General features: G+C 37.1%; 1 protein-coding gene across 1 annotated transcript in view; it reads left to right on the top strand.

The window, feature by feature from the left end:
- The window catches only part of AKAP7 (A-kinase anchoring protein 7), a 171,137-nt gene that overhangs the window by 34,708 nt on the left and 118,455 nt on the right, over nucleotides 1-17,974 (top strand). Inside the window, exons 3-4 of the mRNA XM_036768250.1 lie at nucleotides 2,821-2,957; nucleotides 13,149-13,309. Of these exons, the coding sequence (XP_036624145.1) occupies nucleotides 2,821-2,957; nucleotides 13,149-13,309 (298 nt within the window). The remainder of the gene's footprint in view (nucleotides 1-2,820; nucleotides 2,958-13,148; nucleotides 13,310-17,974) is intronic.

Here is a 17,974-nt window from a genome sequence, read left to right as displayed (position 1 = left end):
ACTCTAAGACCTAAAAATTACAACCCAGCCTTTAAAAATTAGTCTTTTAGGGGGATGGAGGGACAGGTTCAAAATAAAATGTATTTTTAAAAATATATTTCATTAATCATTTGTTTAAAAAAATGCCCCTGAAATACATATACTATTTTTTGATATTAATTTAACCCAGTGGCCCTAAAAATGCAATTTTATTTGAATTTCTTATGCTAAAAGGGCTAAGAGAAATAGTAGTTTGCAACACAAAATAATCTTCCCTCTGTCAGTACCAATACTGGTCAAAATCAGTAAGTGTTATTTAAACCTTTTGTGTCTCAACACCATCTTAGGAACTCTGAAGGATCCCAGAGAAGTAAGATATGGACCCCTACTTGAAGGCACTTTTTATCTAGTTATATTTACAGTAATTATAAGAACAAGTAAGACTTAAACATTATATTTTAGTACATTGTTCAGTTACAGCATGCTGCTTACCAGACTGTCAACATTACTTCTGTGTGCATCATAGAAGTGGCTCTTTGCCTCAGGAAATATTATTTCAAGTGGACTCCTACCTGAAGGCACTTTTAATCTGGTTATATTTAGACTGTTTATAAGGACATATAAGACTTAAGCATTATATTTTAGTACATTGTTCAGTTATGGTATGCCTTACCAGTCTGTCAGCATTCCTTATGTGTGTATCCTGAAGCTCTTTGCCTCAGGAAATATTATTTCAAGTACTAGCATGTAATTTCCTATCAATTAACTCATTTTCAGAAATGACTTGTGGGGATATGGAATGGTGAGAGATATTGGTTAAATGTGATGGGTGGAGAAGAGAAGAGGTTATTTAGGATCAGGATGCTTAGAATAAGGGAAAACTTAGTTCCAGGAAGTGATTACATGGGACAGTAATTTCCTTTTTCAATGCAGGAAGCAGTGAGGAAGAAAGAAGTGATTGAATGTGGGACAAAACTGGGCAGGGAGGTCTTTAGTGATCCCTATGGCATTTCTTAAAAACCTTCCTTCTATAAACATAATTCTAGTATTATTCTCCCAAAAGGGCTAAGCTAGATAATCTTGAAGGCAGCAAGAAATCTACTGTCAGGGACATCCTTTTGAAAAGAAGGAGTATAATAGCCTATCCACAAATGGAGAAATTAGCAAGTTGACTTTAACCTTAATGGGAGGAATATAGCTTTTGTGGGGAAGAATGGGACTGAAGTGTGCCGCTGTGGTTTCACAATGAAAAAGAGTCTGTGGAGATGGATAAATTTAGAGTCAAGCTAAGTAAACAAGCATTTATTAAGCACCTACTATGTTCTAAGCAGGTGCTAGATACAAAGATAGGCAAAAGACAATCTTTACTTTGAAGCTCAGGGTCTAATAGGACAGATGACCTGCAACTATGTACAAACGTGTGTGTGTGTGTGTGTGTGTGTGTGTGTGTAGGATCAGTTGGAGGTAATCTCAGAGGAAAGGCACTAAGTTTAAGAGAGAATGCAAAAGGCTTCTTGTAGAAAGTAGAATATTAGCAAGAACCTGAAGGAAGTTGGGTGAGCTAGGTGGGGGAGATGAAGACGAAGAGAGAGTTCCAGGCATGAAGGCCAGATAGTGAAAATGTCCAGAGTCAGAAAGTGAGGATTACAATGTGAGGAACATCAAGGAGACCACTGTCACTGGACTGTAGGATAGGTAAGGGTGAGTACGGTATAAGAAGACTGGAAAGGTAGGAAGGGCCAGGCTTAATGACCTTTAAAAGCAAACAGGATTTTATACTTGATCCTGGAAGTGATGGAGAATCACTGGAATTTATTGAATAGGGGGATGACATGGTCAGACCTGTGCTTCAGAAACATCATTTAGACTGCTGAGGACGGGATGGACTGGAGTGGGGAGAAACTTGAGGCAGGGACACCAACCAGTAGTCTGTTGCAGTAGTCTAGTCATGAGGGGATGAGAGTCTGCACACGGGTGGTGGCAGTATCCGAATATAGTAGAGGAGGGGGAGGAGTATACAAGAGATGTTATGAAAGTAAAACTGATATTACTTGGCAACAGGTTAGATATAGGGGGTGGAATAAAGTGAGAAGTTCAGGATGAAGGTCACCTGGATGAAGGTGAGGCTAGGTGACTGGGAGGATGTTGGTACCTTCCACAGTAATTGAGAAGTTAGGAAGAGGACAGGTTTGGGAGGAAAGAGAGTAAGTTCAGTTTTGGACTATTTCAGGTATCTATGGGGCATCTAGTTTAAGACTGAATCCATTAAACACTTGGAAATGCAAGACTGGAGATGAGAGACATTAGGACAAAGAAATCAGAGAATCATTTGAGTAAAGATGATAGTAGAATAATTTGGAGGTGGTAACGAGAATAACTAAGGGGAGTAGCATAGAGGGCGAAGGGAAGAGAGCCCAGGGCAGAGTTGTTGAGGATATCTACAGCTAATGAGTATGATGATTAAAAATTCAATAAAGGAAACTGAGGAGTGGCCAGACAAGTAGGAGGAGAACCAGGAAAGAGCAGTGTTGTGAAAAGATGTTTATCTTTTAATCAGTTTGCTTTTCTGTAAAATGAGTTGCTATTCTAGAGATGATCTCAGAGATCCCTTTCAGCTGAATTGTTTCATGATTCTATGATTCAGAGACTATATTAAAGCAATTAGTTCAACCATCTATGATAGTCAAGAAAGTAAAATAATAATGAAGAATATGTTTGCTTGAATGTTTTTGAAATTACCCTGTAATGTTGTAGTTGTTTTTCCTGCACTTTTTTTAAGATTACATTTTGGCAATAATATCCAATTTTGTCTAATCATTAGTTTTTAATTTGTTTGATTAGATTACAAGAGGAATTCAGACTCTGCAAAACACAATAATACAGCAAGATAAACGACTCTCCAAAGTAATGACCAATTGTGGTTCCTTCCACGTTACCCTCCTAGTGATGCATTTACTAAATGAAGAGGAAGTTAACATGTAAGTATTTTGAGATAAATTCTTTTTTTCCTATTCTTACCCAACCTTCCAGTCATTATACAAGCACGGAAGAGAAGAAAGTAGAGTTGAAAATTTCGAAAAATAGATTAAAGGAATATTAGTATTTTAAATCTTAACTTTATTCAGATCAGTAAGCCTCATGATTACAGAGAAGAGACACTATGCTCTCAAAAACTATGCCAGTGGAATGTAAATTTTTTTAGGTCTTACCAAGTAGGGAAGGTCTTCGAGAATAGTTTGGTTAACAAACTGTTCTGTTTCATTTGAGAGTAAGTCAAGCTCAGTTTGGAGAGGCTTATCACCAAGTTAGCTGTAGAGAAATGATTTCTTTGCTCAACTCAATAGACAGATACCTTTAATTAAGTCATGGAATATTTCTGATTGTTGTGGTTTGGAGATATTTGGACATTTGGAGCAATTGAAGTAATAAGCAGTCGTATAGAACATAAAGAATTGTAGAATGTTAGTGATAGAAGGGATCTAGAGGAATTTCCAGTCCAGTTGCCTCATTTTATAGTGAGGAAACTGAGATCCAAGAAATTAAGTGATTTGGACAAAGCCACACAGCTTTTTAGTGGCAGAACTGTAACATGTGCACAGCATAGTTTCTTTTTTTGTTATGTTTCAGCAGACATTGGTTAAGTACCTTCTGTGTGCAAGATTGAATGCTGGGCACTTGGAATACAAAGACAAGTGTCAGATAGATTCTTCTTTCAGGAATTTTCCAGTCTAATGAGGGGATGTATTAGTATGTAAATAACCATGATAGGACAGTGAGCAGGGAGAAATCCAGTAAAAATGCTATGACATGGAGAGGTGACTTTAACCCTTAGGTACGGACTGTGGAATCATGAAGAGAGAGGCCATCTGGTGTAGTGGAATTACAGGATCTCAGTTACTGTATCAGCTTTCCCACCTAGTATTTGTGTGACCTTATGTAACTCAGTTTTCTCATCTGTAAAGTAAAGAGGTTAGATCAGATGATCTCTAAAGTCTCTTCCCCTTTAAGTGTACGATTCTTTGAGTAACCATTTAGCAGGCTTTAGAGTAATGTAGATTGGTATTTCTACTATATCACACTACCTTTTATTGTACTACTTGTGTACCATATTGGTCCAGAGTTTTATTTTGTGTTACAGTGATCAGTAGGTATTGTGTTTTTAAAAAAATTCTTTGAGCTACAGATATTGTATATGACAAAATAGAGGATCCCTTACTTTCTGTCTGTAGATAAATAGAAGAGACTTCTCTTTGGTGTTACCTCAGCACATTTCTGAGTTCAGAATCATGGAATCTCAGAATTGGAAGTAGTCTTAGAGACCATGTAGTCAAACACGTACCTGAACAGAAATTCCTTCTATATAATTTTCTTTTTTTCTGCATTTTAAATTATTTTTTCATATTTTATTATGTAATATTTTAGTTTTCAACGTTGATTTCCACAAGATTTTGAGTTACAAATTTTCTCCCCATTTCTACCCTCCCCCCCCCACTCCAAGATGGCCTATATTCTGATTGCCCTGTTTCCCAGTCAGCGCTCCCTTCTGTCATCCCACTCCCCCCCCATCCCCTTTCCCCTTACTTTCTTGTAGGGCAGGATAGATTTCTATGCCCCTTTCCCTATATATCTTATTTCTCAGTTGCATGCAAAAACTTTTTTTTTGTTTTTGAACATCTGTGTGTGTATGTTACTCCCTCCTGAAGTCAAATCCGATGAGAGCAAGATTCACCATTCCCCCTCACCTGCCCCCTCTTCCCTTCCAACAAACCTGCTTTTTCTTGCCATTTTTATGTGAGATAATTTACCCCATTCTATCTCCCCCTTTCTCCCTCTCTCAATATAGTCCTCTCTCACCCCTTAATTTAATTTTTTTAGATATCCCTTCATATTCAACTCACCCTGTGCCCTCTGTCATATATATATGTATATTCCCTTCAGCTACCCTAATACTGAGAAAGGTCTTATGAATTACACCCATCATCTTTCCATGTAGGAATGTAAGCAAAACAGTTCAACTTTAGTAAGTCTTTATGATTTCTCTTTCTTGTTTACCTTTTCATGTTTCTCTTGATTCTTGTTTTGAGAGTCAGATTTTCTATTCAGCTGTAGTCTTTTCATTGAGAAAGCTTGAAAGTCCTCTATTTTATTGAAAATTAGTATTTTGCCTTGGAGCATTATACTCAGTTTTGCTGGGTAGGTAATTCTTGGTTTTAATCCTAGCTCCTTTGACCTCCAGAATATCATATTCTAAGCCCTTTGATCCCTTAATGTAGAAGCTGCTAGATTTTGTGTTATCCTGATTGTGTTTCCACAATACTCAAATTGTTTCTTTCTGGCTGTTTGCAGTATTTTCTGCTTGACCTGGGAACTCTGGAATTTGGTGACAATATTCTTAGGAGTTTTCTTTTTGGGATCTTTGTCAGGAGGTGAGCAGTGTATTCTTTCAGTTTCTATTTTGCCTTCTGGTTCTAGAACATCAGGGCAGTTTTCCTTGATAATTTCTTGAAAGGTGATGTCTAGGCTCTTTTTTGATCATGGCTTTCAAGTCGTCCAATAATTTTTAAATGATCTCTCCTGGATCTATTTTCCAGGTCAGTGGTTTTTCCAATGAGATACTTCACATTGCCTTCCATTTTTTCAGTCCTTTGGTTCTGTTTTATAATATCTTGATTTCTCATAAAGTTACTAGCTTCCACTTGCTCCAATCTAATTTTTAAGGTAGTATTTTTTTTCAGTGATCTTTTGGACCTCCTTTTCCACTTGGCTAATTCTGCCTTTCAAGGCATTCTTCTCTTCATTGGTTTTTTTGGAGCTCTTTTGCCATTTGAGTTAGTCTATTTTTTAAGGTGTTATTTTCTTCAGTATTTTTTGGATCTCCTTTAGCAAGTCATTGACTTGTTTTTCATGGTTTTCTCACATCACTCTCATTTCTCTTCCCAATTTTTCCTCTACTTCTCTAACTTGCTTTTCCAAATCCTTTTTGAGCTCTTCCATGGCCTGAGACCAATTCTGTTTTTCTTAGAGGCTTTTGATGTAGGCTCTTTGACTTTGTTGACTTCTTCTGGCTGTATATTTTGATCTCCTTTGTCACCAAAGAAAGATTCCAGAGTCTGAGTCTGAATCTGAGTCCGTTTTCACTGCCTGTTTATGTTCCCAGCCAACTACTTGACCTTTGATCTTTTTGTCAGGGTATGACTGCTTGTAGAATAGAGAGTGATTTGTCCCAAGCTTGAGGGGCTGCGCTGCTCTTTTCAGAGCTACTTCTACTCCACTGCTACTGCAAGCTCTGCCACAGCAGCGCTCCTCCTCCCCCAAGAACCACTAACCAGGACCGCAACCCAGATCCAAGCAGGGCACGGCAAGCCCTGCCCTCCTGCTCTGGTCTGCCTCTTGATTCCTCCCACCATGTGAACCAGGGACTCCAGAAGCAGCTAACGCTGGAGCTCTGGAAGCAGCTGCAGGAGCTTTCTTCTGCTGCCACCACCACCACACAGGGCTGGGGCCAGACTGCTCTCCCCCAATCCAGCAGTTTTCCCACTAACCTGCCTTGTTGTCTTTGGTGTTTGTGGGTTGAGAAGTCTGGTAACTGCCACAGCTCAATGATTCATGGCCCTAAGGCCTGGTCTGGTCGACTCCTGGTCTGGTCTGCCCTGGTACAGCCCACGCTGGGCTGCGCTGCGCTCCCAGCACTGTGTAATAGACCCTTCCCAGCAAACATCCAGGCTCTTCTGGGCTGGAGACCTGCTTCTCTCTGCTATTTCGTGGGTTCCACAGCTCTAGAATTTGTTCAGAGCCATTTTTACAGGTGTTTTGGAGGGATTTGGGGGAGAGCTTAAGCAAGTCCCTGCTTTCCAGCTGCCATCTTGGCTCTGCCCCCGAATCCCATCATATTCAAAAGTAGTCATCTGGCCTCAGCTTCAATCCTGACAGTTAAGGAGATTTACTGCATCCTAAAACAGATTATCCTACTTTGAGAAAGTTCTAATGGTTAGGAAGTTTGTACTTATATTAATGCTTGCAACTTTTAGCCACTGCTACTATTTCTACCCTAAGGAGCCAAACAGAACAAGAGTAATTCCCTTCTTCAAGACTGACCCTTTTATATTTGAAGAAAGTTATTAGCCTAAATTTTCTCCAATGAGAACATATCTAGTTCCTTTAACCCAGGCCTGCACAACATATGGCTTGCAGCCCACCAAAGGATTTCGAGCAACCTTCAAGAAATGTAGGGTGCACTCCCCTGTTTCTCACACGACTTGCAGCAAGTAACCATCAGTCTGTCTCTAGTCTGATCTCTCTGCAAAGAAGTTTAGCCTATTTTAATTTTGGACCCTACCTACTGCCAAGTTGTGCAAGTCTGCTTTAACTAATCCTCTCACTGTCCTGATGCCTCTCTTCACACTAGCCTGTATTTTTCCTTCATTGTGGCACTCAGAACCACACAGTGTAGATAAAGTTTGATGATAACAGAAGATATTGAGATTCTCACTTCCTTGGTTCTAGACACCGCTTCTCTTAACCCAGGCAATGGTGGCAGTTGCTTTTTGGACCGCTGTGGTGTACTTTAACTCCTCTGGATCCCACAATCACTAAAATCCCTGGATCTTCCTTACCTAGTCACATATCCTTCATTTTGTAGTTGTAAAGTTATAGATTTTTATAGCCCATCCTTCTAGTTTGTAGAGATTTTTTTAGATCCTGACTCTGATCCAGCATGTTAATGATAAATATCTTCTGCAAATTTTTCACAGGTATACCTTATATACTTCATCCAAGTCACCGATAAAAATGGTTTAACACTGCAGAGGCAAGGACAGATTCTTTGGGCAGACCAATTGAAGATTTCTTCCACATTGACATTGGCCTGTTAATTACCACTCTTTGAATTCAGTTATTAAGCCAATTAAGAATTTATTTAGCTAAGCTTTCAACTAGCTGATTCTCCTCTCGCTTTACTATATCAGTAAGGGTAGGATAAAGCTCTTTATCATATGCTTCAAAGAAGTCTAAATATATAATGTTTAAAGTATTCTACATCTGCTATTCTAGGCATCCAATAAACAGATGAATAAATAAATAAGTGAATGCATGAATAAATAAATAAGAGGTTAATCTGGCATGACCTGTTCTTGATAAAGCTATACTGGCTGTTAGAGGTTACTGCTTCCTGGAGAGGACTTCTGATGTATTAGGAAACGAACCAATTCTTTGTGGTTTTGTCAGTGCTGATAGTATAATACTTTATACTTATATACTTCTACTTTATCTGCCATGTAGGCAAGGAAATAGTACTTCATTTCGCACTCAATACTATGTGGATGCTGGGATAGGTTGTTTGCTCAAAGTCTTTTCTCTGTGTTTAAGTCTCTCAGGCTCTGTGGAGGATTTAAAAAGTCAGAGCCTTCAAGCTTGTAGGATGGTTAGATATGTACATATGTATATCTGAGTATATTATTATTGAGGCAAGGCAATCCTTTTACATTTTCCTAAATGACTCATTAGCCACAGTAGCTTTTCCAAGCTGTTTCATCCCTCTTCAGACCTCATATGGCGTCCCTTCCCATTCTGAGAAGTTCCCCAAGCTGAGAAACTTGATTCATATTTCACTGAAAAATTGAGGCTGTTCAAGGAGAGCTTCCTCTTCATCTCAAATCACTCAAATTCTTTCTGCCAATCTCTCTTCCTCATATGAAGAAGTGGCCAAGACAAACCCTTCTACCTGCACAAGAGACCCTGTTTCATCCAGTTTTCTCCAGATTGCCCCTTTGATCATCTCTACTCTCTCACTTGTGTTCACTCTCTTCCTGTCTGCTGGTTGCTTCCCTACTGCGTATAATCCTGCCCCTGACTCTCCCATGCTCCAGAAACTCTTAGTTGATCTAATCATTTTCATTATCTATTATCCCACATCTTTGTTTTTGTGGCTAAACTCCTAAGAAAGTTGTCTACAACTAAGGCATCCACTGTCTTTCCTCTACTTAATTCTCTATTGTCTGGCATCTGACCTCATCATTTAACTGAAAAAGCTCTCTTCAAAGTTACAAAGATTCGAAGATCTTTTATTTACCTAATCCAGTAGCCTTTTCTCAGTCTTTCTCCTTCTTAACCTCTCTGCAGCCTTTGATACTGTCAGTCACCCTCTCTTCCTTGATAATGAATTCTCTTGGTTCCTGTGACACTACTCTTTCTCTTTCTGTCTGAGCCCCTCCTCAGTCTCCCTTCTTGGGTCATGATTCCTAACTGTGGGTGTCCCCCAGGGCATTTTCCTAGGCCCTCTTCTTGGTGATCTCATAAATTCTTAAGGATTCAGTCATCATCTTTATACAGATGATTCTCAGATCTTTTGTCCACAGCTAACCTCTCTCCTAACCCTCAGTTTTGCATCTCCAACTTTCTATTAGTTGGTCAGTAAACATTTATTAAGCTCCTATTGTGTTCCAGACACTGTGCTAAGCACTGGGGATACAAAAAGGGGGAAAAAGACAGTCCCTGCCCTCAGTCTAATTGGGGCACAACAAGAAAACAGATACATAAAGACAGGCTCTATATAAGATAAATAGAAATAATTAAGAGAAGGAAGGTGCAAGAAATAAGAGGGATTAGGAAAGGCTTCCAGTAGAAGATGGGATTTTTGTTGGGACTTAAAGGAAACTAGTGGGCAGAGATGAGAAGGAAGAACATTCCTGGTGTGTGTGTGTGGGGGGGCATCCAGAGAAAATGCCCCAAACTTGTCTTTTTTGTGGAACAGCTAGGAGACCAGTGTCACTGGATTGAAGAGTACATTGTGGGAAGTGTGAGAAGTGTAAGTATAAGAAGACTGACAAAGTAGGAGGGAACTAGGTTATAAAGGATTTGGAATTCCAAATAGAGGGTTTTCCATTTGATCCTGGAGACAATAGAGAGCCACTGGAGTTTATTGATTAGAGAGGTGACATGGTTGTACTTGTGCTTTAGGAAAACCACTTAATGGCTGGATTGAGGATAGACTGGAGAAATTTCAGGCAGGCAGACATCTCCCCGCCCCAGCAGGTGATTCCAGTAATCTAGGTGTGAGGTGATACAGACTTGCATAAAACTGGTGGTATTGTCAGAGGAAAGAACAGGGAGTATCAGAGAGATGTTGTAGAGGTGAAATCGATAGGCTTTAGACATCTTGACCTAGATATCCCATAGACATTAAAGTTAGCATCCCAAACTGTCCTTTCCTAACTTTCCTATTACTGTGGAGGGTACCACCATCCTCATCCTCTCAGTCACCCAACCTCACCTTCATCTAGGTGAACTTCATCCTGAGTTTATTCCATCCCCTGTATCTAGTCTGTTGCCAAGTCCTATCAACATAACATCTCTTGTATATTCCTCCCCCTCCTCTAATATCTTCTGATACTGCCACCACCCGTGTGCAGGCTCTCATCACCTTATGACTAGACTACTGCAATAGACTACTGGTTGGTCTCCCTGCCTCAAGTCCTTCCCCACTCCAGTCCATCCATCCTGTCCTCAGTAGTCTAAATGGCCTTCCTGAAGCACAGGTCTGACCATGTCATCCCCCTATTCAATAATTCCGGTGATTCTGCATCACTTCCAGGATCAATAGTAAAATCCTCTGTTTGCTTTTAAAGGTCATTAAGTCTGGCCCTTCCTACCTTTCCAGTCTTATACCGTACTCACCCTTACCTATCCTGTAATCCAGTGACAGTGGTCTCCTCACATTATACTTCTCACCTTCTGACTCTGTCATCTATATATGTAGTGTTTTACCTCCTCCCCTCTGCCTTTTAGCTCCCTGATTACCACCCCAAGTCCCACCAAAAAATCTTACTTTCTACAAGAAGCATTTCTCAGGCTTCCTTAAACTTAGAGCCTTTCTTCCAAAGTCATCTCCAGTTTATCCTTTATATATCTTGTTTGTACGTAGTTGATTTCATGATTTTTGCTTTATTCCTTAAGAGTAGAGACTATCTTTTGCATTACTTTGTACCCCCAGTGCTTAACACAGTGCTTGGAACACAGTAGGTCTTAAATAAATGGCTGTTTATTGACTGGCTTTATTATTGTTGATTTTGTTATGACAGTAGAAAGACACATATTTATTTTAATGTAGCTTCACTCTGGGTAAGAGAATATGATGAGAAATACTGAAAGAATCAAATAATATTTTTAAATCTGAGTGCAAATTTAGAAGCCAACTAATAGAATTGAATAATTTTATAGATGAGAGAATTATGTCCCCCTAAATGTAAAGTGATTTACTTACAGTAAGATACTTTGTCAATGGCATATGTAGGATTTAAACCTATGTCCTATGCACTCATCACTGATTTATTTTGAGTAGCTTCGGCATAGATTTGATTAGTTATTTACAAATATATGCTTCACTGAACCATTATAATTTGAGTCTTTATTCTAGTCCTGATATCCCATTTTAAAATTTTGTAGTACTTTCACTTTGGAATGTACAGCCATTATTTTTTTCTTTAAAATGAATTTAAAACGTAAGGACATTTTTAAATGGTCATTAAATAACAAATCAATTAAAGGTATAGCAAAACATTCTCAATTCCAAATATAGATGAACTAAGGAAAAGCTGATATGAGTGCAGATTATCTACTTAATAGGTAGGGTCTTGCTTTTCCTATTTTTACTTGTGCCTAACAACGATTTTCTCATAAGATAGGAACCATCAAGCCCTTTAAAATAACTTCTTACTAAGTTTACCAGAATTACCATGTTATTACATTTCCTTATATATCACATATAGTCATCAGGAAGACCTATGCATATTTTAACAAATATTGACTCAGTAAAAGTTTTAGTCCACTGGCTAAAATGTAGTAAAGATGTAGTTCAAAAGGATTGGATTTGGAAGATGTTTTAAATAAAATAAGAAAATTTTCCACTTACAAAGTCATTCTGAACACATGAATGTGACTCTAAAATAATTAGATTGATTCCGTATATCCTCTAACTTAAAGTGCATTTTCAACACTTAATAATTATTCCAGAATCAATGCTGGCTTGGGTCAGTAAGTAGGAAGAATAAAACACCCATTGATTAAAGTTACCACTGATTGCTCTTTCTCACATACTTGACATAGAACTACACAAATAACTCAATCAAAGAAATGTAAAATAATATGGTCTTCTTGAACAGGGATGTAAAGTCTTGAAAGGCAGTAACTATTTTTTTACTGGATAATGCCTGCCCCCTAGTGATACTTTTTTTAAAAATCCATTCTAAGAATAAGATACTTATAATAAGTAAGGCATATACAGTAATTTTATTTAATATTGAAAATAACTTATTCCTACTACCAGAAACACTGAAGAGCTAAAAGTGTAGAAGGTAAAATTAGTTGGCCTCTATTAAATATTTTTTTAATAGGGAAAATGAAATAGGGCAAAGCTTCCTTTTTAATACTGGTATTCTCTGACATGCATTTGACATCCATGTTGTAAAGTGTAATTAATAGAAGCAGTATTTCTCTTTAGACCATTAGAATATTGGGTTGAAAGCTGTGAAGGATGTAAGAGATCACTTAATTTACCTTTTCCCCTTTTACAGATGAATAAATCAAGACCCATAAAAGTTAAGGATTTTGCCCAAAGTCAAGGTTGCATGTGGCAAAACTAGGATTTGGACTCAGGTGTAGAAATACAGTGCTTTTTCTATTGTTCCATTTTATGGGGGACATGTTTTATTTAATTTAGTATTTTGTAGCAATTTAATGGTGATAGAGTCCATTATATTAGTCATAAGTCAGATATAAGTTATAGCTTTTAATGTTTTAGGTACATAATATAAATATGTAGTCACTAATTTTTTCTGATACTTCGTTTTGACAAGTTTCTGAAGTCTCGAATAATGAAATAGTTGTTACAAGTAATACACTTATAATTTCTTCAACAAAAATGAAAATATCAGAAATTAAACTTACTTTTACTGTACTTGAATTTTTCATTTTATATTGGCTTTAACTTTAATGCCTACTCGTAAAGCTCATGTTGCAATATGAGCTTATTATGTGGAACAGTTTGATTTTTAGAAATGATTCTGAGATGAAAATATTTGGTAGGTATTTTAATGAATCATTCCAGGTTTTATTTCAGTCTCTATAAATTAGAACTTTTCTTTATCTGACTTTTATATTTTTTCTTCTCTTAACAGAAGTATAGGTGCTCTTTTGGAGACAAAAGCACTAATAGAAGAAATACTACAAGGAAGAGATTTAAATTTACCATTTCAAGGAATTGGTAATTTTGGAAATCAGGTTGGATTTGTGAAGTTGGCAGAAGGTGATCATGTAGCTACACTTCTTGAAATAGCAGGTAAAAAACAACCTGAGAAATGGGGATTAGAAATATCTCTGACACTTTTCTTAGGATTTCATTATTTTAATAGACTATCAATTAATTTGAAGTATATAAGGGGAAATATTATGGAATAATACTGGAAAGGTAGTTAGCATTCAGAGTGTAGAGGGTCTTGAATGCTAGGCTGAGAAGTATGTATATTATTCTGAAGGCGACAAGGAACTGCAGATGGCAAGTTAGTGATGTGTCTTAACCTATGCCTTAGAGACATATGAGCACCTTTAGGAGAATCTGCAAAGTCCTGCTCTGATCTCTCATTGTGATGTGAAAGTTTCTGAAGGCTAGATCAGATAAGCCTAAGTCTGGGCAGCTTTTACCATGCCAGAAAAGTTGATGAGTATGGTCTTATGACTCAGTGTTCTGTCCAAAAACCAATGTAACTGAGCATAGAAAAATTCTTCACTAGTAGTTGTATTCCAAGCACATGAGTTCTTTGGCCATTGCAGCTCATGAAACATAGATCTAAAAAGGCTCCCAGTTTTGTCTGGTTCTCTTCCATTTCCAAGGTGATCATAGAAAAGGTCAGTAGGGAAGTATGGCATAAGTTTTAGGCTGTCTATAAATATTAACTTAGATGAAGTTATTCTAAATGTGAGATTCTTGTTTAATGATTAACAAATTGACATGTTACTGGAAGAACTGAAGCACGTTAGTATTGACATTCTTGCAGAAAATGAGACCTTAAGACAAAATAAGTTAAATAGAAAGATGGCTGTTAATAGATCCAGGAGAGATACTTTAAAAACTATTGGACTACGTGAAAGCCATGATCAGAAAAAGAGCCTAGATGTCATCTTTCAAGGAATTATCAAGGATAATTGCCCCAATAGTCTAGAACCAGAGGGTAAAATAGAAATTGAAAGAATCCACTGATCACCTCCTGAAAGAGACCCCAAAATGAAAACTCTTGGGAATATTATAGCCAAATTCCAGAGCTCCCAAGTCAAGGAGAAAATATCATTAGCTGCCAGAAAGAAACAGTTCCAGTATTGTGGAGCCACAGTCAGGATAGCATAAGATTTAGCAGCTTCTACATTAAAGGATTGGATGGCTTGGAATATGATATTCTGCATGGCAAAAGAGCTAGGATTACAACCAAAAATCACTTATCCAGCAAAATTGAGTAAAATCCTTCAGGAGAAAAAAAATGGATATTTAATGAAATAGATGACTTTCAAGCAGTCTTGATAAGACCAGAGCTGAATAGAAAATTCGACTCTCCTATACAAGACTCAAGAGAAGCATAAAAAGGTAAACAGGAAAGGGAAATCATAAAGGATCTAAGAAAGTTAAACTGTTTCCATTTCTATATGGGAAGAAGATACTTGTAACATATAAGAATTTTCTTATTAGGGCAATTAGAAGGAGTATATATAGACAGAGGACACAGGTGTGAGTGGAATATGAAGGGATGATATCTAAAAAATAAAATTAAGGAATGGGAAAGAGGAATGCACTGGGAGAAAGGGAAAGGGATAAGTAGAATAGGGTAAATTATCTCACATAAAAGAGGCAAGAAAAAGCTTATACAGTGGAGGGGAAGTGGGGAAGGGAGAGTGAATAAATCTTACTCTTATCAGAATTTGCTCAAAGAGGGAATAGCATACACTCTCAACTGGGCATAGAAATTTTATCTTACCCTACAGGAAAGTAGGAGGAAAAGGGTATAAGAGAAAGGGGGGATGTGGTTGAAGGGAGGGCAAATTGGGGAGGGAATAGTCAGAAGCAAAACACTGTTGAGGGAGGGGCAAGGTGAAAGGAGAGAAAGAATAGAATAAATGGGGGTGGAGGAAATAGAATGGACGGAAATACATTTAGTAATCATAACTGAAAAATTTTTGAAGCAAGTTTCTTCAATAAAGGCCTCATTTCTCAAATATATAGAGAACTGAGTCATATAAAAATAGAAGCCATTCCTCAATTAATAAACTATCAAAAGATATGTATTGTTTTCACATGAAGTCATCAAAGCTATCTATAACCATATGAAAAAATGTTCTAAATCACTATTGATTGGAGAAATGCAAATTAAAACAATTTTCAGGTACTACATCATACTTATTAGATTGGCTAATTGGGCAGGAAAGGAAAATGACTGATGTTAGAGGGGATGTGGGAAAATGAGACAGTAATACACTGCTGGTGGAGTTGTGAAGTGATTCAGCTGTTCTTTAGAGCAGTTTGGAACTGTGCACAAAGGGCTGTAAAATCATGCACACCCTTTGACCTAGCAATACCACTATTAGATCTGTATCCAAAAAGAGTTGTTAAAACAAAAAGGAAAAGGACCTATATATAACATATATATATAGGAAATTGAGGGAATGCTTATCAGTTGGGAAATGGCTGAACAAATTGTACCATGTGATTTGTGATGGAATACTGTTGTGCTATAAGAAATGATGAGCAGGATGCTCTCAGAAAAACTTGTAAAGACTTACATGAGCTTATGCAAAGTAAAATACACTGTCTACAAAGTAACAACAGTATGATAATCAGCTGTGAATGACTTAGCCACTCTCAGCAATATAGTGGTCCAGTACAGCTTTGAAGGACTTACGATGAAAATGCTGTCCATCCCCAGGGAAAGAAGAACCGATGGTGTCTAAATACAGATGAAGCATACTTTTTTAACTTTATTTTTCTTGAGGTTTTTTTTTGGTCTGTGTTTTCTTTCACAACATGAGTAATATGGGAATGTTTTGCATGACTACACATGTATACGCTGTATGGAATTGCTTGCCTTCTCTATGGGGAAGGGGATGGAGGGGGAGGAAGGGAAAGAAATTAGAACTAAAAATTTTAAAAATGAATGTTAAAAATTGTTTTTACATGTAACTGGGGGAAAATAAAATAGCAGACAAACAACAAAAAAAGAAAGATGGCTGTTAAATGGAAATTTGGCTTGTTTATAGCTCTCCTTGGAAAGGCAAACAAAGGCTTTGGCATAATTGGTTTTATGTTCCGACGCAATAATAAATATAATTCATGGAACACTATATTTTTTATCTTGCTATACTTATCATAAAGTTAAACATATACGTTAGTACTCTGTGACTTCATTGGGGAGAAGAGATGGTGAAAACTATGTTGGAAAATATGGCTTATGTTTGAGAAAAAAAAAGAAAGGTGAAAACTACTGAGAAACCTTGTACATATATATTATAGCTATCTTTTCTATTTGCCTATATTTGGACAGGAAGTAACTGGTATTTGATGTGAGAACCATATCAAAATTAGCTTTCTGTATGTTGTCAGGCTGTCAATGAGTTGAGGCACAGGACAAAATTAACATCAAAGTAGAGGGTTAAACATTAACTGCAAATGGTTATAATAGTTTCAGCCTGACCTATTCAAACAAACCTGTAAACCTTCCAAATAGGAAATGAACAAAGGAAAAGATACTGGCCTTGCTTATTAGTATTTTGTAAATGCTTAACTGATAAAAAGCAAGTACTTTTATGAGGAGGCTAAGTCCAGAAACTAACTCATCTAGCAAGCCCTTGACCTCCTTTCCAAGCAAAGTGAAATGGGAAAGGGAACTCTGGTTTAGAATATTCAGAAAACTATATAAGGGGGATTATATAAAATTATTTCTTGATTTACATTATAAAACAGCATTAGACTTCAGATGTAACTAAGCCACTGTATCCCAAGAGTATTTATAGATGAAACTAAAAAAACAACACATAGAAAATGGAATGTCTGTCAGTACTTCTGTAGTGATCTTATTTTCAGTAACAGTGAAAGCACCATTTTCAGATCTTAACATTTTAGTCCCCATTGTGGAGAGAACATTAGTAACTACTAACAAATACATACTTTTTCATCTTTGTAAAATCTTTATGAGACTAAGCTACATACATATTAATGCTGTTTTTAATGGAAGGATTAAAAAAAGAATGAGCTTTTGTAGATTATTTTCTGTAGTAGACCACGTTTTCACACATTTTTCTGAAAGGTATAGACAATATAAACTATTGCTATGTTTTATTGTTTACAAATCAGCATTTGATTTGGCTGAGGCAAATGTAGCCTTAATGGTTTTGCTCCAGCATGGGGTCTCTGTTAATGTCATCTAAGCTTACCTAGTTTTTATTTTCTTTTTTTTTAATTCAGTTTTATTTTCAGTTTCGAGTTCTCTCTCTCCTCCTATCCCTTTCCCCATTCTTTGAGAAGTCAAGAAATATAAAACCTTTTACAAATAAGAAGTCATACAAAACCAACTTCCACATTACCCATGTTTGGGAGGGAACGGAAGAAAAAGAAAGGAAGAGAAATAAAATATATTTCATTCTGTACTCTTGAGTCCATCAGTTCTCTATCTGGAGACAGATAGCATTTTTCATTATCAGTCCTTTGGAATTGTAGTGGGTCTTTGTGCTGATCAGTTATTAAGTCTTCCACAATTAATTATCCTTATAATATTCCTGCTACTGTGTTAATTGTTCTCCTGGTTCTTCTTACTTCATTTTGCATCAGTTCATATAAGTTTAAAAAAATCCCCTTCATCATTTCTTGTAACACAATAGTATTTTATCACATTCATATACCATAACTTATTTAGCCATTCCCCATTTGATGGACATGCTTTCCGTTTCCAATTCTTTGCCACTACAA

Source organism: Trichosurus vulpecula, chromosome 7 (genome assembly GCF_011100635.1).
Source record: "Trichosurus vulpecula isolate mTriVul1 chromosome 7, mTriVul1.pri, whole genome shotgun sequence".
NCBI classification, from domain to species: domain Eukaryota; kingdom Metazoa; phylum Chordata; class Mammalia; order Diprotodontia; family Phalangeridae; genus Trichosurus; species Trichosurus vulpecula.
This window is presented reverse-complemented; position numbering and strand designations above follow the sequence as displayed.